General features: G+C 37.2%; 1 protein-coding gene across 1 annotated transcript; it reads right to left on the bottom strand.

Moving 5' to 3' along the window:
• Window positions 1–1,246: 1,246 nt before the first annotated feature.
• Window positions 1,247–23,795, bottom strand: LOC131430102 (chaoptin-like). Its single transcript, XM_058594785.1, has 2 exons — window positions 23,106–23,795; window positions 1,247–3,098 (listed from the first exon to the last, which is right to left on the bottom strand). Exons 1-2 carry the CDS (start codon window positions 23,117–23,119, stop codon window positions 1,358–1,360), a joined length of 1,755 nt encoding a protein of 584 aa, XP_058450768.1. The 5' UTR covers window positions 23,120–23,795; the 3' UTR covers window positions 1,247–1,357.
• Window positions 23,796–24,438: the final 643 nt, after the last annotated feature.

The raw sequence follows: 24,438 nt of genomic DNA on the forward strand, positions 1-24,438 counted from the left end.
ACATCCGCCCGATTCTCTCGATCCCCGTCCCTGTCCACCATCTTCATTGGAACTAACAAGATCTTTTTTTGTCACTAACTTTTTCGTTACCCCTTCCCTATCTCTTCACCATCCCGATGGCAACTAATTAGATCTTTATCGTTTTCAAACAGTTTGTTCCCACATCCCCTTTTTACCCCGTTTCCACAATATTTACTTTTTTTTTCATTCTCTTCCGTAACATCACCATCATCGTCCACGGAAGGCCGCCCCAGTCGAAAACCAGCATGCGGGCCACCCGCCGGGCCTTCGTAGCCTGGGGGTGTTTCCCGCGGACCCACGCGGACCGAAGGATGCGGCCAACATGGATCTTCGCCAACGGCATATGGAAGACCCTCATGCGATATTCAATTCACCGGCCACTACCGATAGCTTCTCGAGAATCCGCTACCGCTACATTACATAATGATATTTTTCTAGTTTTAAGTTAGTCGTAATTAAGATTAGTAAATACCCTTGGCATCTTAGAGCTTAAGCAGTGTGCCTTAAAATTATACTATAATATTGAATAAAAAAAAAAAAATATCTTGCGCCAGTTTGCACTGAATCAATCAATGTTCATTCAAAAGCACACAATTTAACCTAACTTTTGCGCCGTTCCAAACTGTGCCGTGATGTACTCTGGCTTCATAATTTTGAAGCTCTATTTATACGGAAAAATCACATTCTCTTTTTGCCACTAGGGTGACTATTTCCATGTTAGGGTGGATTACAAAATCGAAAATTTTCGATTATAAATATTCTATAAATCGATAAATCAAATTCATCATAATAGCGTTTTTTCTATTGCTTTAAATAGGGTTATTGTACCAATAGTCACCTCATTAGAAGAGTCCCCATGTTATTTTGCCGATTAGTCGATTTTCAATCAACGAATTGTGAAGAAACCGAATGCAATATCTGCTTCGGCTCTAAGAAGTAATACTGCAGAAAAAATCTGTTGTGAACTTTACTTGTTATATGACATCACATGATAGACAAAAGTTGAAATAGAATTTCTTCAATCTTAAAAATAAACATTTGTACGGGCGCTTCCACTTTTTCGATAGAGCAGATCGGACATCCTCCTATTTTCCCTGGGAGATTCTTTTTTTGTACTTTTCAATTTTGATACTTCATTCAACTTCAACTCTTTTCATTGGGTATTGAAAACAAAACTATCTGTCTATCGCCGCAATAACATTTCGGATCACAGAACAATTTACCATTTATTTGAAAAAAAATATTTACTTCAATTATCAATATCACTTTACGTAAGATCAGATTCTCACATTTTGGTACAGTTATGGCACCCTTCGTGGGCGGGAAAACCACTTCCTTACATATTATCACGCATAACTTCGTTGATGGTAACGCCGTTACTGAATTCATTGTTCCGTTTGTTACTGTACGTAACTACCTTAACCGATCGATCGGTTTTCCACTTGACATACAAATGGCGCAGCCCATAGCCTACCGCGATTACCAGAATGATGGCAAACATTGCCACCAGAAAGGCGACCATTCCGATCAGGTGTGCGATTTCCTCGTCCATTCGCATCAACTTGCGATCGTTTTGCATCCTCAGGAATTGGGTGTTGTTGTTCATTTCGTGCATGTTGTAGAACAACGCATACATGAAGTACGTCATACTGCGGCTGAGATTCTTGACTATGCTCATGTCCCGTTTCACCTGGTTCATGGTGTATTCCGGTTCAAATTTGTCCAGCACATCCGAATCGGCCACATGACTGCCATTGACCCAACAATCTCGGGGATCTGTCGTCGTACGAATGTGGGTTTGGTTCAGGTAGGTCATCACTTTGTCAAAGTAGGAACAGTTCCATCGGTTGAAGGAAAGAGAAATCATTTCGAGATAAGGGAAAAGTTTTCCCATGCGCTCGAAATCGACTAGTTCTTGAAGATAGTTGAAGTTCAAGCTCATGTACTGCAAGGCTTTCAGTTTGGACAGATGACTGATATTCAGATAAACGAAGTTGTTCTGCGAGAGGTCTAGATTTAACAGCGAATCCGAGGTCAGAAGACCTTCCATGTTACTTTCCGTAAGACTACAGTTCTGAAGTCGTAGCGTTACCAGCGTAGGAATGTTTCGAATCGAATATTTCAGGTTATAATCAAACTTCGTAACGTTGTTGGAGGACAGATCCAGATATTCCAGTTGATTCATTTCGTGCAATCCGACAATGTTATCCAGATGGTTATGCGATAGATCTACGTGTTCCGCGGAACTGAACTGGAAGAGATCTGCATCATGAATTTCGTTGTGATGTGCTTCCAGTGCTCTCACGTGGTAACTACGGTTCACCGATAGGATGTTGATTTCATTGTTGTCGATTTTCAGCAAGCCAATTTCTTTAGCTTCTATATAAGGCATGCGCCGAAAACGGTTGAAGGATAAATCAATTTCAAACAGCTCTTCAACCATGGCCAGTGTGTCAAACAGGACGGAAGGCAGGAACAGTAGTTGATTGTGATCCAAATGCACCGAAGATAGATGATCGTTGAAATGGAACTGATGTTGGTTCAGTGTTATCAAGCAGTTTTCTCGTAGGTTCAGGGACTCCAGGCCGTACAAACGATTGAACGCTTCTTTCTCGATTGAATGTATGAGATTAAAGGACAAATCCAAATCCATCAACCGAATCAACGATCCGAAGGTCAAGTTGCGAATCGTAGTTATTCGATTATATGACAGGTTTAGCATTTCTAACGAGTAGAACTTAAGAAACGTTAGTTCATTGATGTCCTCGAGATTGTTGTACGACATATCAAGTTCGTACACGTCGTATCCTTCGCCCACGATGCTGCTCAAATGCCAGTGCACGGCGTTGAAGCCTTGCTTCGAGAGATTCAATTCGGTTTGATTTTCCTTCAGGTTCAACGAATCTTCCGTCAGAATCGTGTTCCACTTGTCAGAGCCTCGGTATTTTTCCATGATCGTACGGTGACGATCGCTCTTTGTGCTGACACATTCATCGGCCGTCACGTGCCCTACACAGCTGTCGATCACTAGCAGTATGAGTAGCGTTATGCGGAAATGACGTATCCGAATCAGGAAGCTGAAAAAAAGAGGTAATAATTAATGATGCTATTTTATATCAATACATATTTTTCAATGCTTATGGTTGTCATTATTATCACCATTAGATCCGGCCTGCACGTTTTATAGTAGATTTAATTACAACTTTAATAATATTTTTATCAAGTTTGAATTCTTCTGTGTATCAAACAGAACCTTAAATGTGTGTATTAATCATCACAACACAGATTCGCATTTCGCATTTACACTCTTCACTGATTTAAAGATGATAAAAATATTATTCTCGTAGAGTTATTCGGCTAAAAGCTCGAGTGTTAAATTAATGAGGTATAATTATTTTTATATATTTAGCAAAGAATCAACAGACAGTACATACTAGGGTGGGACAAGGTTGTAAGAGAAAAAAATTGAAAGGGTTATTTTTTCGTTCCACCAAACTGTTCGTGCTCCTTTTGAGTCCCATAAGAACTATGCAAAGTTTTAGCTTGATTAGCGATACCATATTTTCATGCAAACGGATTCAAATTCGTTTGGAATTTTATATTAGGATACATACTTTTACAAAAAAAAATAGTTTAAACATCAGCCCTTGTATTATTTCCTTAGAAAATTTAACGAGAAAGCATAACTTCGAAGACTGCAAAACGTTTGGGAACAAGGTGTTAAAGAAAACCCAACATTAGGTCCAAACAATGGCTCTTTTCTTAATATATCTAGCAACACTGCCGCTAGTGGTCGTAATGGGATTTGACTTCCTTTTATTGAACATTTAGGGGTTTTTTGTTTTGTGCAAAAAAGCACATATTTGGTTTCAACTTTCTTTGCGTTTCGCCTTCGGCTCGTCAGTGCTTAAAGCAGTTCAAATTGAACTGCCATCTCGTGCCTAGCAGTTCAACTTAAACCGCTAAGCAGACGCAAAGTCCACACTACTTATGTGACCCTTTAAGGATATAACACTAGGTGCCATATCCTATCTGACGTCTCGGGCGTTAAGGGTCACATAAGTAGTGTGGACTTTGCGTCTGCTTAGCGGTTTAAGTTGAACTGCTAGGCACGAGATGGCAGTTCAATTTGAACTGCTTTAAGCACTGACGAGCCGAAGGCGAAACGCAAAGAAAGTTCCTTTTATTGTTTTCTGACGGTTTATTTCAGTTGTGTGATGTATTCACGATAGTTATTCACTATAACATGAACAAATTTTGTAAGTGACAAACCATGTTCCAAAACACACTGTAAAGACACAAAGTGGAGTTTATGAATTCGCAGCATGTGCATGATGCGCACGTTTAAGCTTGAACACACTGAATCGTACTCAAATTCGTACTGAAGCGCAGTGTACAAGTTTAAACATCATGTTTTAAACTCGTGCGCAAACCTGAGTACAGAGGTCACGTTTGTACCTCAGTGTGCCCTTTGATGCGAATAGTTGTGTTACACCTATTTGCAAAACTATTTCAACTAAAATTTCGGAATATGTTATAAAATAAACCCTGATTCAATTCATGCCTCTCAATGCATTCCTCATTCGCTTAAAAAGGCCGCGTAACTTTGGAAATCCATGTGAAAAAACCTTAAAACTAAAGAAAAAATCTTTTTTGAGGCCAAATGTCTTAGAAATGCGTGAAACGTCCAGATCTGGTGCAATCAAAAAATTTTTTTTTGAAAAAAAAGAAAATTCGAAGTGTCAAAGAAATGACTTAAACAAAATCGGAATAACACTAGATCCCGATGTTTCATGCATTTCTGCGACAAAATAAGAAAACCGCGTAACTTCGGAAATCCGCATTGAAAAGCCGCGTAAAAAACGCATATAAAACCGCTATAAAAAAAGGTCTCCGCCTAACATTTATTACTATAAGATTCTCCAAAATACCTTTCCTTGATTCTTTATGGTTTAAATTATTAACATCTACCTTCCACGCGAAAAGAGAAATAAACGTTTTCCAAATTTCTTAATTTTGTGTTTCAGTGTTGGAAAAAATAATCTCTACTGAATAAATTCGCAACTGAACTGCCACTGAGAAATAATGACTGCAATATATTCGATGTAAGTAGGGTAAATAATATGAACAAACATATTTTTGCCAAATTTTAAATACTGATTATAGCAGCGAAAGGCTGTTTTAATTCCAGCAAGCTGAGCCATAACACTATTTAGGTTAAACCCAATTAAACAACAAACAGGAGCGCAGCATTGTCAGCAAAGTTCGAACACACAGTGGGCGCAATGTTTGAATGGCGCATTTGAATTGGCATAGCGATAGTCTGCGCTCCTGTTACTTATGCGTACGTTATTCAAGCTAAATGGCATGGCATGGCTTATATTTTTAATCAGCTGTTTAACATGCTTTATTATCATTACATCTATTATTAATCAAAGCACTTGCTGCTTTTATTATTGATGAAGTGCCGTACAAAATTTCAAATACATCACCACTATTGATCAATTTATCAACCACCCTACACACACTGAACATTTTCAGAAAGGTTCAGTTTTTTGTTCTTTGGCGAATTTATCCATCATGAATTTTGCAAAGGGTTAAGATACAACGGGTATGAAAATTCATTTCCCAAATATCTTCTGTTCGAGAATCCATCTTATATGTTCAATGTGCGAACTTTTTTCTTGAATATCATCGAGCAGAATGTTCGCTAGTGAACTTTTCATAACTGTTTCTTTTTGCCAAACGAAAACAGTTTCAGTAAGAATCGCGTTGTCAAAAAGTCAGTACTGACTGCAGTAAGTTTTCTGATCAATGATTTTTTTTTGTTTAAAAATCATTTGTGCATTTTTTCTGATTTTCGAAATTTGTTTTTTCCCGAATGGTTTTGAAACTAGTTTTGAAATCTATCTCGATCCGACTGCCACAGGGTGATATGCACCAAAAATAAGGAAAAAATAGTCACTCAGGGATGGCTAAACCGACTTCCACAAACTTAGATATAAATGAAAGGTCTTGTGGCTCCATACAAAATTGGCTGAACCGATTTCAACAAACTTTAATTCAAATGAAAGAGCTTAAAATGCCATACAACATTGCGTAAAAAAACTTACTCTGTAAAGAGCTGCGATTTCCTTGAAACTAGTTCATAGAACAACATTTCAGAACAGAATTTCACAACACGAAAGCGGAAACACATCTAGTGCGAAGGCCTCTACCTACGTAAAGACAATGGTACTACACCCGGCATTATTCAACTGGTGCTTTAGTCAATGGCGAATATTAGGTTCTGTTCCTCAAGCCTAAACGCAGAAAAACAACAACTTCAAACAAGAGTGTTGGTCGTTTGCATTGGAGAAAAATAAAACGAAAAGTGGACATCGATGGAGAACATTGTACAAAATCAGCCGTTCTAATGGCTCTAAATGTTATCTAAAGAACTATTAAGATTACTTCTTTGCAAATCGGAGGTAAAAATACTTAGTTTAGTGCAAATCTAGAATAATTTGATGTGCACTTTACGCTGCGCGAAATTTGCACCAAATGAGCGCAAATAAAGCTAGCATTTGACTGCATCGCGTTCGAGAAAAATGTTCCGAACAGTGTTTGATATCGTAGAGAATTCCACAATTCGGCCCTTCTGAATGCCAGAAATGAATCCCGTACAGCATTTTGACAGGTTCTTTCACTCAAATATTGAGATGTATGAAATATTTAAATATATGAGCGATTGTACGACCTTTGTTACGATTATATTTATGTAATGATTTCTTCTCGGTGAATGACTTGGGATGGCGCTCTTCTTTCTGGAATACAAACGTAATCATCCGTAAAAAAATAGTCCTTTCCAGGACTCAAAGCCACAAACTCCAAACGACCCCAAGAGTAACGTAAAGAACTTATTTAGAAAACTATCTTAAAGTGCCGCTCTAAATCCTAGAATATAAACGAATTCTTGCGAAACCAAATGGTCCTTTTCAGGACTACAAAATCTTAAATTGTCAAATCAAATCAGTTAATATCTATGAACATCTCGAATGCAGTCCTACGTCAATCTCGCGACTATGTCTCTGGCATTACCTACTACAAGCTGTTTTTGTTAATAGATTTTCTTAGCAGATGACCAAACAATCTCAATCGATTCCCAGATTCTGGTTCCGGATAGCGAAAAATAACTGAAACCGAACACATTAAAATTTTTCAGAGTAGTTGAGCCCGATTTTCTCAAACTTATCTCACAGAACTTTAATTAGGTTAGAATTACATTTGGATCCGACTTCCGGTTCCAGAGTTACTGGGGGTCATGAATGTTAAAAATTTCATACAGTCACTCAAAGTGACGATGCGAATAATATAAATACTCTCTGGAACACTACAGCCGGGGATAAATAAACGACTTTCGTAATAATAATAATAAGAACGTATTTCTCGGAGTCAATAATTAATTCAAAGATCAGAAAACGAAGGAGTAAATATTTCTCACGGTAATTAAGGTGAAGATATGATAACTTTACCTATTGATTTGACCTTTTCTTCTCGTTGGAAGAAGATGTTCAATCGCCATAGTTACATAATTCCAATGGAAAACTTTCTTCAGTAGTCAATGTTCACCAAATTCTTCAGCTAATAGATCATACTGTACTAACCGACTCGATTTTCCTTCAAATATTCGTGAATAAGTGCTGTTTTACTTTTTTCTAGAGGGACGTGGCATTTTTAAAAAACGATTGCAATAACTGAATCGATTTGTTTACTCTTTGTTTCCTTGACAACGGTACGTACTTTTAATACAGTTGCGGATATCTTGGAATAAGACTTTGTTTGAGAAGAAAATTCTAAAAGTTTTGAAGAAGAAAATTATAAAAGTTTTAAAATTCTTTCAAATAAATGAATTGTGAAGTATACTTGTACCAGAGAGGGACTGAAACGTGTTGAAATAATTGCTGATAAAGTGGGTAAAAAAACGTATAAAAATTTCAAGAAGTTCAGGTTTGATGTATTTTTGCACAAATTCTGCGTTAGAGATAATTTTTTGTTAAAGATTCTGTTCTAAACGATGAATGTTACTCAATTACTGTAGCCATTTGACGAAAAATCTTTTAGTCTCGTGTATAGAAAATTGTGTTTTAATTAGTGATATTTCCTTTGTTTACATACGGTGAGTAGCGAAACAGAGGAAGGAATGGGAAGGCATGCGGCAGCTAGTCGCCATTTTATGGATCGCTTGAGCTTGACGAGTTACAAACATTTCCTATCGCATGAATGTTGTCATTTTGCTTTCGTCTATCGCAGGCATCATTGGAAAGTCACAAAACACTGGATAATATGAGTGTCTATGATGGATCAGTTAGTGATCATGAGCAATGCAACTGCACGTGCAGATGAAGTTGGATTCCAATTTATGAAACATTTTATCACTAAGCATGCATACCGCGTACTAGTGGAATTTTAGACAACGAGTATCGGTAGTTGCAGCGAATCATTAGAACGTGCCTGTTGGAACATTACTTCAGTGTTTTATCACTGCACACATATTAAAATGCTCTTTGTTTATATGAACCAGATGTCTTTTACTACGGTATTTAGTTTGCAACCAGTAAAGAAGGTAATAAATTCAGTTTAATTCTACGATTAACCCTTCAGTGATATGATTTGTTTATTGTTCATCTGTTAATTTGAATAATTTCACCTATGTACCCTATTTCCAAGCCTTACTCACACTCAATTGAACGGCATACATTTCATTCGATGCGTAAGTGAGCGACGATTATGGTCAATGTGATAACTTTCATGTTGCCTGAGCAATCGTGAATTCTCGCATTCAAATGATTGAATGGAAATTTTATTGCCATGGTTCCATGTTTTTTACCAACCACCGTATTCGCCTGATTTAGCTCTGTGTGACTTATGACTATTCATCAAACTCAAACAATCGCTCCGGGGAGACTGTTTTGAGTCAATTGAAGACATCAAACGTGAATCGCTACGCGCATTGAAGGCTATTCCAGAAATTGACTTGAACAAATGTTTCGAGGATTGGAAAAACGTTGGCACAAGTGTATTGGGGCCGGGGAGGATTACCTTGAGGGGGACGAAAAAGATTTGGAAGAATGAAATAAGAGTTTTGAAATTATGAACATAGTCTTACTATTTTTTGCCCACAGTAGTATAGTATGATCTACATTTTTTGAGTGTCTTGTAAAGCTACAAGACGGAAAACTTATCAAACCTGTATAGTAAAAATGGTATACAAACAATCAGAACTCGAAACAGTGTTCATCCAATCGTTTTTTTGGAACTGTAAATATTCACAAACCTCAGCATTTTTGCAGTTGTTGTCACAAGTTTTGAATTCTTGTAGGGAAACTTTTCGACCGCTAATGTCCCTTACAAATTCACTAGCTCATCTTTCGCTTTCCGTACAGCGACTAATGCAGATCGAGAATTATTTTGCCAAGGATAATGTTCAGCTATGTATAGTTCGAAGCCGGGCTCACCTCTTCACCGATAATCCGAACCAGTGTTGGTTCGATACGTTCTTGTCAAGAACTACGTGACCGTAAAGTGTGTTTCTCTCTTTTTAGTTGACAACTATATCGCCAAATGTCATTTTCAACCTTTTCATGTATTCAAGTTCCATAATTGATATGGACTGATATGCTAGGAAAATAATATCACGTATAGTTTGATCGATCGACTGTGTAATTTGTTATTCCACAGTCCATATTTGATCATAATTTTTTTTGTTTCTATTATAGAGGCTTTAACATTAATGTCATTCACCTCTTCGGGCCAGAAAAACTTTCTGACCCTATGTGCGGGGTTGGGAATCGAACCCAGGCGGGCTGCGTGAAAGACATCGACTTACCCATACCCGTCCCCTATGATCATAATTCATATTACTGCGTATATATTTTATAAACTATTCTCCAGGGCCGACTCAAGGTTCATTTTTGGGATAGACATTTTTTGTGAATGTTTCGCAATCTATACCAAATTGATCGACCCGAAAAGGGTCTTATAACATAAAATTTATCCTCTATGGTTGATGTTGTTTAAATGTCAGTTGCTCATCGAGGAAAATGCAAAGATCTTTCACAGTAGTCAATACGAACAGGATTTTTTGTTTCTGTGAATGTTATGATCGAATATTTCTAGGAGTCTAGAATCATTCGATTGATCTCACACCAGTCAGCAAAAATTAACAGTGGGCGTTGCAGGAATACGGCATTATCTATTTTCCGGATTAAGTTATAAATTTTAGGATCATCAGCAAATGAAACCCGCGGCCCATCAAGGACAAAATTTACATCGTTCAAGTACAGCAAAACTATCAGTGGGCCTAGATGATTGCCTTGTGGTATTCCGGATGAAGCGTAAAACTCATCAGATACACAACCGCCGATTCTTACGGTAAGGCGTCGGTCGCTTAGGTATGAATAATCCAGCGGAGAACGTTCTAGCCAAAATCAAGTTTGTCTATTTTAGCAATGGCGATAGCGTGATTCATTTTATCGAAGGCTGCCGAGAGATCCGTGTAAATGACGTCTGTTTGATAACCAACGGACATAGATCCATGTTGAGTCTGTACAATATACTGCTTACAATTGTGGAAAATTAGCTCAAGAACGATCATTTCAAAAAGATTTGGAATGGCACTGAGAAAATTGAATCATTAACGTCTAACTTCCACGCGTTAGAAATTCCGTTTGCCAAAATCGCACGTTTTACTTTTCAAATTGGGAAAAATACAAAAAAAAAGAAAAAAAAATTAAAAAATTCTGTGCTTCGGTGCCCCTTGATCTCAGCGCCCTAGGCGACCACCTACTTCGCTTATGCCCTGTTTTTCTTCAAATCAAGAATTAAATTGAATTGATTGTGAAACATTTAAAATCCATGCGCACCTGTGAGGCAGATCGCATTCTTCCTTCGTCCGAGAGAATCGACACAGAAAAATTATTTACGATCTACACGATAGAAACAAAGAACTGCAGTGCGCTTTCCTTCGGTGAATGACCGAGGCAGAAGCCTAGGTAAAATAAGCCAAACATAAATATAAACACTACCTGAATAAATAGCGATAGCAAACTTATACCGAAGTAAATAATGCCTAAATAAGCAATTATAGTATTTCATTTTACTATAATTGGTATGGAAAAGACGCACCAGCGCATTCATGCATAAAAGCAACGGTAAAATTGAATGATTTGCGATACGCATTGGTCCACCATCCCTCGTATTCTCCAGACCTGGTCCCCAGCGACTATTATTTATTTCCAAACCTGAAGAAGTTTCTCCAAGTAAAGAAATTTTCATCGAATGCTGAGGTCATTGCAGAAACCTATTTTGAAGGCCTTGACAAATCTTTTTTTTTCAGAGGGCATCAAAATGTTCGAGAACCGAAGGGTCAAGTGTATCGCTTTAGATGGAGATTTTACTGAAAAGTGAAACAGTTTTCACGGTAAAAATAAAAGTTTTTCTTTGTAAAACTACTCATTCCATGGCTGTTGGTCATGGGATTTGAAGGGAACATCCTAAATAGACGATGGCAATTGATGCAGATAACGATAATCGACATTTTTCAACACTATAAGAACTAAAACATGCTATTCGTCAGTGTAGTGAAAAAGCGAACTGGCAGCACTTCAGAAATTGGAGTAACGGATACTCGCATAAAGTAATACAGTTGAAATATGTTTTATTAAATACAAAACATTGTGACTAGTAGATTATTATTCGGTTAAAACTGACATGTAAAATTACTGTTACGACTGAGAAATTTTTTTGTGAAATACCTTAAGAAATAAACGTATATATGAACAAAAAAAAAGGATTTTAGGGACCAAAAACTCCATGATAAATCTCATTTACTTTTATCCGAAAAAACCCGAGTTTTTTCAAACATAGATTCAAATGGAGACATGCTTCTAAATTGAAACCAAAACTGTTTCATATAGTAGATTATGTTAGTTGGTAGCCAAACGAATCGTTTTTCGTTTAACCAATTCCCAGTTCTTGGTTCCAAAATTACCAAAGGTCAAAAGTTACAAAAAGGCTCAGAGATATGGTTGAGCCGAATTTCACATGATTCGCTTTAAGTTAAAGGTGTTCTTGCTCCATATGTTGCTGTTTATTTTATCGGATCCGACTACCTGTTCCGAAACTACAGGAAAAAAACAATTTTGAAATTTCAAACCAATATTTAGAGCGACAAGTCAAGAAAAACGGAAAAATTTATGTGTTAATGGTAATAACCAAATCATGTATATAATAGAGCTGAAAAGTCATCACTTTCGACTGAACACCTAACTTAAATCTGAACCATTTAGATTCAACTTATATTGAATGAATACATTGAAAAGGTGGGTGGGTAATGTCAAAGACATAACTGGAGGACTTGAATACCAATAAAACTGACGTGCTTCTTCCACACTTACGAAAACCGATAATCGTACGTACTAGTTGATTGACTGTGTGAATACTGTAAACTTTCAATACTTCACTTACAGAATTCTGACGGCATAAAGAGAAACACACTAGAGAAAAAAAATTAAGGGTTGTGTAGACCCATTACAACGACGCTAAAAATGCAATGTTTAAATTAATTCATAAATTCATTTAAATTTGAAAAATCCACAACAAATCGATTGTGACCATCAATAATTTCTAAATTTATGACATAAATTTCAATAAATTATTCGTCTCTTCTCGAAAACACAAATCATATAGCTTGGACAAAATGTATCTATAATGCCTTCAAATTTTAAGATATAATTCATTCGAAATGAAGTAAATCAATAATAACACATGGGCTGAAATGTCCCGGGCCTAACACATAGATGGCGCTAGTTTTATTGCAGTCACCTTTTTTTCTTAGTACTAACCTTCAAAAGCCAGCTCATGAAATTGCATGATATTCTATTTATTTGTTTGTGAGTTATTGTGCTAAGAGTGACGCTACTTTTGTTATTTTGGATCAAAACCAATTCAGTGTTTTAATTTTACACTGATTCTTGATGGGAAACAGTACCGTTCAATGGCTTGAAAAGTCCGCTCCACTAGAAAAAAAACAATAAAACATTGATTTGCGGACTTCTAACGTAGTCATAGGGACAACGATGATGCAGAACGCAGTGGACTTCCAAATGAGGCAGTAACACCAGAAAACAAAAAAAAATCCACAAAATTGTTTTTAATGATCGAAAAATTAAGTCGCGTAAGTTAGCTGCCATCGTAAAGATATCTAAAGAACGTGTTGGCTTTATATTTCACGAGCATTGGCTATGAGAAAGGTCTATTCAAAGTGGGTGTCGCTTTTGCTCACTGTTGACCAAAAACGAGAACGTGTGATGATTCTGAGCCGTGTTAGGCCATGTTTAAACGTAACAAACCGGAATTTTTGCGTCGATATGTGACAATGGATGAAACATGGATTCATCACTTCACTCCGAAATCAAAACGATGTTCATCTGAGTGGACAGCAACTTGTGAACCTAGTTCTGAAAGCACAACAATCGGTTGGAAAGGTTTTGGCCTAGGTATTTTGGGATGTGCGTGGTATAATATTTATCAACTATCTTGAGAAAGGAAATATCAGTAACAGTGTATATTATATTGCAAAGTGTATGTTAATATTGCAAAGAAACAACCGCATATTGTAAAGAAAAAATGTTTCTTCAGACCAACGCACCGTGTAACAAGTCAATCAAAACAATGGCGATATTACATGAATTGAACTTTGAATTTCTCTATATCCACAGTATTCGCCAGATTTGACATCCAGTGACTACTGGCTGTTTGCAGATCGGAAAAAAATGCTCGCCGATAAGAAATTTTGCACGAATGAAGAGGTTATCGTTGAAACTGAGGCCTATGTTGAGGTAAAAGATAAAATTGCATTGCTCTTGATGGAGATTACGTTGATGAATAAAGTTAATTTTGAATCGAAACAATCGTGTTCTCTTTGTTAGGTCCGGAACTTTCCAGCCCATGTGTAATATTCCACCCCAGTTTTTCTCAACCAATTGGTTTAGTTCTTGAAACAATCCATATTTGTTCTAACCAATCAAGCTCTAATTTACAATAGGCAGATTCAGGCTTGAATCTTTAATTTCTCAGTTTAAAACAACTATTTGTTTTTGGTTTGATAGATAGCTGATCATTTTGTTATTTAAACAATCGAGCTTTCGCTTTCGGTTCATTCGAAACAACTTCTATCTATGGTTCTTTATGTAAAATTGAACATATAAAAAAGGTTTGAACATTATTCAGTTCTTTTATAAAACGATGCATAGTTGGAACCAGCGAGGTGAAGTATTTGCATCATGTCGAAGTTTTTGGTCGATAACAATTAGAACAATTTCGCTATAGGCGAGAAAATCAATTATTTCGTATTTCTATGTGTCGCTTTTGCACGATACGCTTTGTGCGGTAATTCGTTCAATTCATGCGGTTGAAATTTTGCGCGCCTCATTTTAATACTAGAAAACTTCAACTTTGAGTCAGTTGTGGTTATCTCATACTACTGAAAATTTTATCATAAATTGCTGACTATATTGTCGTTGATATGGATTACTGCGTTAAAAACAACAAGAGATATTCGCGATTCAGTTTTACCCATTCTTGTACATTCTTTTTTTTTTGCAATATATCAGTGCTATATAATAAATAATTAATCTGCTCTTTTAATATGCATAATAAACTCAGTTAGGGAAGAAGTTCCATCCGCATTCGAGTCGTTACAAATCGTGGTAATATTATTCAAATGCCCGCCGATCACCTGAACCTCGGAGATGATGTTCCCTTTCGCATACTAATCAGTCTCCTCCCATTTGATTACGCTAGTCAATATGTATGCATGTGATGTGTATTTTAGTACCATATTAGGAGGAATATAGATATGAATGATATTTACATCACTCATTAGGTTAGCATTATCCGCCAATACTCAAAACAAATAAATCAGTGCCTGATGGTTGCTTGATGCACGGTTCGATAAGAATGGTACTTTTCTAGATGTGAAATTTTCTAGTCAATTTATTTCATTCCTTCGGTTGTCGAATGCAGATTATAGCTGTGTTAGGAATGTTTAACTTCTATTTCTTTTTAGCTATTTTTAATCGCCAACACATGTAACGATTAATTGTTAACAATATGTCAATAATCTGAAAGCAATTAAATACTTGATGTGTTAAGTGGTGGTATAAGTGCTGAATCATTTTAATCGCATCAATTCAATGACTGACAACATCATACTGCCTGAAACATGCACTATGATAAGCTACTTTCCCTATAAGGCTTAAAAGTTTAGCATCCATTCTAAAAGGAAACGGATGCGATTATACAATACGTACTGCTAATCTACCGACTGGAACTGTAAATACACTGAGTGGTTGGCTTTTGAAATACACACTAATTTTGGACACAGTTATTTTTGTTTTCACAGAAAAGTAGTCGGTTGTGGTGGTGTTTTGACAACGACGGATCGCAACAATCGTCGAAATTGAATTAACTGGAACACTTGAAACAAAGTCATTTCACGACAATATAAGGCTTGCTCATGAAAAAATCAGGACACCCCCGAATACGTATATATCTGGAAGTGCTACATCACATTCGTCTGTTCATTGTGTAAAATATATTTTTGGTGATACTTCAAGATTAACTTCTAGATCGAAGATGTCGTCGGAAGAAGAGAACGTGCGAAAAGTTATTGCGTGTGGTCGCATTGAAAATCCAGAACTGTCAGCAAGGAAATTTGCAAAAAAGTTTGGTTTTCCTGCAAGTACTGTCCATAGCGCTCTTAAATATGTCGATACACGTTTCATAATAGCCAGGAAGGCTGGGAGAGGGACAAAAATCAAACTCAGGAACCACCAGAAGGACGCAAAAGTGAAGCAAATATTGCAGAAGAGACCAAATCTTTCGGTACGTACTGTGGTTAGAAAAATAAAAATGTCTCCAACAATCCAGCTTACTTCAAAACACCAGCAAGATATAAAGTCGTTCAACATGAAAACTGTAGGAAACCGTAATTATAAAAACTACAAGGATCAGCCCCAGGGGGTTGTTCGAGCCATTGATGTAGAACAAGGAAACCAAAATTTCTAATGATCTACACGGAACCACCCGCGATCCCATTTCAACCAGAATATTAGCTGATTTTCTGAATTCGATTGGTTAAAATTTGGTACAACTAATCGATTGTTGTTTTAACTGAACTGTCATTTTTGTTTTTCGATTAGCAGAAACGATGGTTGAAACAACTAATTTAACTGTTTGAAAAAAAAATGCTGTCAATTAGTGAGGACACATACCTTTCAATTTTAACAAATATTTTAGTTGAAATAACTGGTGTTGTTATTGAAACAAAATTCTGTTAATTTAAACGCGCCATTCAATCGCGTTCTGTGTGTTTGAAACCCTTCGCTCGTGTTACTTTCATAAATAAAATTCATGTCAAAAAGCATTTTATTGCTAATGCATGAACATCATCATCGGTATCAAACAGCTGGAAGCAAAACAGTCTGCTGGAAGTAAATCAATGATCGAATTTGAAACATAAAATTTCTGCGCATACCTGAAAGATTACGAGATGATCATTCATTAACATTTTCTAATTTGTCACCAAATCTTTTTCATCTTAAACAAGGTTAACTTTAGCACAACACCGCTGTTAGATAAACACTTGTTATCATAAATTTCTCAAATCGAATGAACACAATTCCACCAAACGCTTTAACCATCGATGTTGTTTTCATTGACATTTTGAAGCGACGCGAACAGATTTCAACTAAAAAAGTTGTTGAATTTGCATTGCAATTATTGTTTTGCTTTCAACTGTCTCCGGCATTTGACAGCATTCAAAACAACATATCTTTCAGCTACTTGAATATATGCAAATCAAAAACCATATTGGTTGAATAAAAAATAAATTAGTTGAATCAACTATCGCAAAAATCAAAAACTGCGATATCGCAATTTTATGATCGAAGGGTTCTCCGTGTACAATCAAACAGTTCAATCAATCGTCACACTTTCGAATCCGCAATTGAACGAGAGTCTGCTTAGATTGATCTTGATTAGGAACCAACAACGAACATTGTTCGTCTTGATTTGTATTTGTGTTATAGCCGACGAAATTATATCAATATTCCAAATGTATGCAATTATATCTTTGTACATACTTGAGATACGGATTTCGATATTTAAGCTTCTCTTCGCCAAGCTTGTGTTCAAGTTTTGTATGCAAGCAGTCATTTTTATTTAGAAGATATTTTTATTTAGGCCTATTTGCGAACAAGATTTAAGTGGCCGAATTAGCCGATTTTTTAAATAAAGAATTTCTTGAAGTGGATCTCCTTGCCTACGAGGGTTGAGGGGCACTCTGTTCGTGACTCGTCTCGTCATCCATTGCCGCATCGGTGGTTTTGATGTTGATTTCCGTCTTCGTTTCGGTTTTCTTGTTGTTCGCAGTCTTGAGCTCGTTGCTAGTTGCTGTAGAAAAGCCTTGTTGTACATTGGTTACAGGTGCTGGTTGGTTTGATGGTGAAACAGAAGTACTGCGCTCACTAGTTTTCGTCGTTGAACGGTTAACCTTGTCTTTGGTTGAAGATGTCCTTTTCGCAGTTTCAGTGCAAGGTTTACCGTAGTGTGCAGGTTGTTCACAGAACTGACATGTAACCAGCTGATTTTCATAGGTAATCAGCGTTTTACATGGATGTGTCCCACCTTGACCACAAATGATGTAAGATGGAATTGCCTTACGTAGTTGCATACGTACCACTAGTACGCCATTCCGGATACCAGGGAAAAAATTCCGCCGCACTTCCCTTTCGATGGAAAGGATTTCACCGTACTGCGACATATTCTCCCGAACGCACTTATCGCTGGCCTGCGGGGGAAGGTCATGCACGCATACTTCTATGGCATTGTCCACCATGTGCACAGGGATTTTGTATTTAATGTTGTCACATTAAACGTTGTGCACCACGTTGTTAATCGAAGCGAATGCAATTGCAATGCATTCACGTTTAAACATACTGTACACACAGTTAGACGCCTTGTTGAATTGAATCTCACTTACATTATTAGCGTCTAGATGCATTCGTTCTTTAAGTCAGATTTCAATTTCGATTGCTGCTGGTCTAACTTTGCAGCGCTTGAAATCAATACAAATTGAATTTGGTCTTGTAGGCCAAGTTTCAGGCTTTGTTAAATCGTATTTGACCATTCCGTACACTCTATTGTTCACTGTACTGTATTGTCTTTGTTTCGGTTGCTTCGATCGTAAACGATTTTAGACTGTGCGGGTGAGATGCGAGCACGAACTGCAAACAGTTATTTTTATAGCGTTAAGTTTCTTCATCATTCTGCGATTTCGTTGAAACAATAAACTTTTTCTCATTATCAATCGGGTTCATCTTATATAAATTAGAAATTAATCTTAACCACTCGACATTTATCCTGGGGTAGTTGTCAATTTCTCAGGTGAAACGACATAACATGGAATATCATCCGAACTTGTATGACAATAGATCAGAGCATAGTATTGCTCATCATTTTAATGAAAGCTTCAAAACGTGTTATGGCACTTTTTGTCTTGCTGTCTAGCAACAACCTACCTCTAGCACGCAACGCGTAGGACTGAAAAGTTAGCTATAATTTCGCTTTTCATCGATTGACCAATCAAAGCGATGCATTCTCTTTGGTATATCGCTTACTCCTTCAAAACCGTCGTCTATGGCAGGGAAATCCGGTTTGCCGGAGATTTTTAGCAGACAAAATAGGACACTGTTCGCTACGAATCGAAATTTCAATCATATATAATTGAAAATACGTGGCTTGATACATTCAAATCGAAGCTTAGAAATATTTCCAATCGAATGATGAAATAATATTAATAATTGATACAAAATAGACTGAGCTGTAAGTGTTTAAACCCTGACCACATTTCTACGTGTATTTTTCCTTGAATTTCTGATTTGCACCCCTACATATGTTAGAAAATAAAGACGTGTTCCACATCAAAAGAATGTGACGGCTAAAACTCAGGTTCGCAAATTGTATCGCGAATATTTCACGAAGTTTTCTTGCATGGTAATGGACGATGAAACTTTATACTATATTATATTCATACTGCCACGCTACGGAACGGTGGAGAGGAAAATTTCAGGACGATAAGAAAACGCCAAGTTTTCCAAAAACATATTTGGTTTATCAGACAATCTGCAGTTGTGGTCGAGTAAGCTAAAGCCGCATCACTACAGGTACGGTAAACAAGAAAATATACCGTGCAGAAAGCTACAAATATAGAATAAATTCGAAAATCTTGGACGAAATCAGATCAGATTTGGCAAGCAATTTGTAAGTGTGGCTGTTAATGTTTTCGTTGCAAAATGAGTCTATGAACTTGAAGATTTATAAAATTTTGACTAGCTATCACTCCAGTCGAAGTAGATTTGTATAAAAAATAATCAAAATTCTCATTAATTCCAGAAACTCGATTTTTTCAAATAAATGTGTTTTCGAGGGACACTAAATCTCGTGGCTACATGCAATTCTAATACTATAGGCATTAAACATAATCTCGATTTCGGAGCATTTATTTCCACGTGCCACGTTTGCTCACAGTTGTTCAAAAACAACAACGTTTGGTCATGTTTACAAGTAACACATCCGATTATTTGCATCGATATGTGACAATGGATGAAACATGGATTCATCATCTCACTCCTGAATCAAAACGATCGTCATCAGAGTGGACTGCAATCGGCGAATAACTTCCGAAGCCCACGTATAATCTTCATTGACTATCTTGAGAAAAGGAATAATAATCAATAGCGAGCACTACGTAGCGTTGTTAGATCGTTTGAATTCAAAAATCAAATAAACCCAACCTCATATATCGATGAAAAAATCACTGTTTCACCAAGACAATGCACCGATTCTGAAGTCGATTCCTACGATGGTTGACTTGAATGAGTTACACTTCGAATTGCTTCCTCATCCACTATATAGTCAAGATCTGGTCCTCAATGATTAGTGGCTATTTGCTGATCTAAAAAACATACTCGCCGGTAAGAAAATTCATCTCAAATTAAGAAGCAATTGCTGAATGTGAGGCCTATTTTGAGACAAAAGACAATTCATTCTACAAGCACGATATCGAGAAGCTAGAGAAGCGTTGGAATAATTGTATTGCTCTTCAAAAAAATTACATTGATAAATAAAATCGGTTTTTGACCAAAAAAAGTGTTTTTCTTAGTTGATCATACGATTCATTGAATGATGTGTTATGAGGTGATGGCCAAAGAAACTCAGTTTGGCTGTTCCGGTTGCTAAGTTCTGGTTTCGAGAAGACCGGAAATTTTGACCAAAATACTAAGGAAAGATACTAATTTCGATTTCCAGTGCCGACTGAACTGATTTGTACAAACTTAAATCTAAAGAGAAGATCCTATGATTGAATCGACCACGGATCCAACTTCAAGCTTCGGAGTTACATGTTCATGAGTGTTAACAATTTCAAACCGTTTTTTAAACGACACCGCAAAATTGTAAAATATATTTAAAAAATCTCCATAATTTATACCAGCACTTTTCAAACTTTCGAATCTTTTTATGTGATAGTCAAACAAACACATTTTAATTATGTCAGTTCTCAGTTCATGGCTTCAGCTCCATCAATCCGTCTGATGAAATATCGATAAAAAAATTTCATCGAAATTTCACTCAAATGCTAACAGGAAAGGCTTCATTACACCACTAGATGGACAGAAACAGATTTTTTCCTTTCTCGCATAGAAAGCCTATGCAATTACTGCAAATCGAAATCTAAACCGAAGGCCGGAGAACCGTCAGGTAAGAAAAATGTTTGTGTGTGTGTCTTTCTCCCTTCGTGTGTGTGTCTGTATGTATGTTAGTCAGTTATTAAAATGTGCATCAAATTTTCTCCGAGATGTTTGGACTGATTTTCACAAACTTAGATTTAAATGAAAAAGGACTCTCGGTCCCATAGCCTGCTATTGAATTTTACCCTGATCGAACTTCCGGTTCGAGAGTAACGGGGTAAATGAGCAAATAAAAGAACACAGTTCACTCAATTTTCTTAGAGACCGCATAACCGATTTTCTTTAACTCATATTCAAATGAAAGGTCCTTCATAGCATGCTTCTGAATTTAATCTCGATCCAACTTCCGATTCCGGAGTAACAAGGTAAAATGAGCAAAAACTCATTTAAATTTCATCCGGATACGACTTCCAGTTCTGGAATTACAGGGTGATAAGTATAAAAAATTCATTTTCATGAGCGTGTTTTTTTATACGTGACACTGAGAAACTGAGAAAAACATTTTCAAATAGCCTCAACTGAACAGGTTCAGTTAGTTGATGAACAAATATACTGATATTGTCATTTAGGGGTTAGCCAAATTTTCTGCTAGGGCACATAACCGTTTTAATTATTTTTACGTTTCGTCTTTGACTAATCAGTGCAGAGCAGTTCAAATTGAACTGCTTAGTGCTAAGCCCGGCAGTTCAATTTGAGCCGCTAAGCAGACGTAGTGGAGACTTTGATGAGTCAAAGGCGAAACGCAAAAATAATAAAAAACGGTTATGTGCCCTAGCACAAAATTTGGCTAACCCCTAAATGGCCAAACCTGCATCGGCCAGAAATAGTCGAAAACACGTTTTCGTTCGGCACGTCAGAAAAGACATTGCACTCCGTTGCAAAACAAAAAGTGTTCTGTAAATAGCAGAAACTTTACGTCTGCTTAACGGTTCAAATTGGACTGCCGAGTTTAACACTAAGCAGTTAAATTTGAACTGCTTTGCACTGATGAGTCAAAGACGAAACGTAAAAATAATACTGATATTGGTTATACCGGATCTTCGTCTCCGGTTCTGGAAGTACCAAAAAAGTGATCGTGTACTCCAACCCAGAAATCACTCCGATTTCTCAGAAACGACTTAACCGATTTTCATTACCGTAGGTTCAAACGGAAGGTGTTATATTCCCATCAGTAAGTGTAGAATTTTGTCCGGATCCCGGATTCCAGAAATACAGGGCTAAGTATGTATGAAGTTGCAAGCAGTTATCTAGAGCAATAATACAAAAAAAAAATCTTCTAAATTTGGCTCAGAATTGTTTTAATTTGTAGGTTGTGATTTCAGCTATGCCGGATCCCTGTTCACGGAAATAGTGGTAAAAAAATTAAAAACGGAACTCTCTTCATTTTTTTCAGAGACGGCTGAGTAGATTGTCACAAATTATACTGTAGAGCGAAAATGCCAAAAAAGCGAAGAATTCCAATAGACTTGGCACAAAACTTTTTATAATTTGGAAAGTTTATGCTTGGGTATTTTGATGTGGAACACATCTTTGTTCGTTTTATCTGTTTCAATATTCAAATAAAAGTGTTTTGAATAATCCCTTAGTAATATTCATGAAAATATGAGTTATATGAAAAAGGTATAATTAAACCACCATTCTATCATCACCTTCCCGTCGGGAAAATCATAAGGAACCAAGATACAAATCCTGAAAGAACCAGGAGAACGTGCCACCTGAGCCAATTTTTTCGAATTCCTGAATCCGTTCAGGAATTCCAAGATCATATTTTCAAATAATATCAATATGTTTGTGAATATATGACAAAGATTCTTGTCTTGTGTATCATAGACGGTGCCTGGGTTTGATGTTTGGGGCTACCACAAAAGCAGACATGCCTGTAAATTAGGCAGCAGTTTAGAAACGTTTTTTTGTTTGTAATCCGATTCAATTTAGATGAATGAACAAAACTGTGCTTGTTTGAAGCTATACCGATATTCGACGAAGAAATATATTTCCTGTTTTTTGTACGATCGCACTTTGCTCCGCTAACCTCGCTTCAAACTACCTCTTCTCCAGTCAAGGTCAAAAACGTACATCAGAGCGTGACCAGCGACTGGGAACTAATATCTTACTTAGTCTATCGCAGGCAGATTCCACTGAATGATAAAAATAATTCTGCGTCACAAAATATAAACTCTTAATTATACACTCCCTCCCCCGTCACGAGCTCGGTTGATGTGATTTTAGTACCTTGTAAAGTGCATTTCTGCTAGATTCGGTAGAGGCTTTTCCTGCACCCGGTTGGGCGGTTCCAAAAGCTGGCAGCAGCTAACCACAACGTGAAAGTGAAAACTTCATCCACTAACGTATGTACTGTTTATTTGTGATGACACTCTACATCAGCTTCCGGTTGGTTATGCAGTGATGATGCTGTTCGAGGCACGTTATTCCAACAATGCACTAGGCGATGCACTAATTCTGCGATCTGTCTGGATAGAGCTTTTCTCAGCTGTCTCACCACCGGCAATTTCAACACACTGTTTGATTGTTTTTTTGTATTGTTACTAGCTCTGGTCTCACTTTCCACCGGTTCAGTCTGCCGTACGCCCGCGCGAGTGCGATCGCGTCATGAGAATAAAGATGATTCCGTACACACGATCCACGCCGTGGTTTGTTTGCTACTGATTCTCGACTGGCAAACCTGTTGGGTTATCCCAGGTGGATACCGCGATTTGCACCGAGTAAGCCGGAGTTGCTGATGTAATGCACTTATTGTTTGAGCACGTCTACACTTTCTGTGGCGAATAACCACCGAATATTGTGTGTTGTGATTGTGGTTTTTTTTTGTTGTTGTTGTACCGGATGGTACAAAACCTCCGATCGATCGGGCAGAACGTTCTACCGCTAATGGATGGAATAGAACTGATCGTGTCTCACCGATGGTTCTGAAAATTATAGTAACATATTGAAACATACGAATAGCGTTTTATCATCATCGACAGCGGGCGCACGGTAGCGGCCGCGACTTTGGAGTGTTTACGATCGCTACGTCTAGGGATGCCCATCGCGAACAAGAATTCATAATTTTGTGAACTTCTAAGATGTTCTGAGAATGGCCGTGACCAAAGTGATCTACGAAAAGAGGTTAATCAGATAAATATCCTAATTATTGAAACAAAGCTGCATGAGTCACACCGAATGAATGATCATTCATTAAGAGTAATATAAATTTAGCTTGCATTCGTCATGCTTTTTTTTATAAAGTTTGCTTTACCCGGCTCCTTTGCATTTAAGCTTATTCTCGTTATTATTTGCTTCCTTGGAGGCGAAGCGCTTTCATTGCTATCCAGCGAATGAAGGGAGAGCAGTGGTTAGCTATTCACGCTCCCGTCCATTGGTTCGGCATTACTGTTGTTGACGGAACAATCGGTGGGGCGTAGGGTAAGTTGTTAGCTGCAGCTAGTGTACCTTGTTCTAAAGACTGTCCCAGAAAGTATGGACGCACTTTGATATACTGATAATATTAAACTACAACAACAGAATTTTATTCTCAACATTTGCTACTTAGCCATTGTAGACTAGC

The sequence above is a fragment of the Malaya genurostris genome, chromosome 2 (genome assembly GCF_030247185.1).
Source record: "Malaya genurostris strain Urasoe2022 chromosome 2, Malgen_1.1, whole genome shotgun sequence".
Taxonomy (NCBI): Eukaryota; Metazoa; Arthropoda; class Insecta; order Diptera; family Culicidae; genus Malaya; species Malaya genurostris.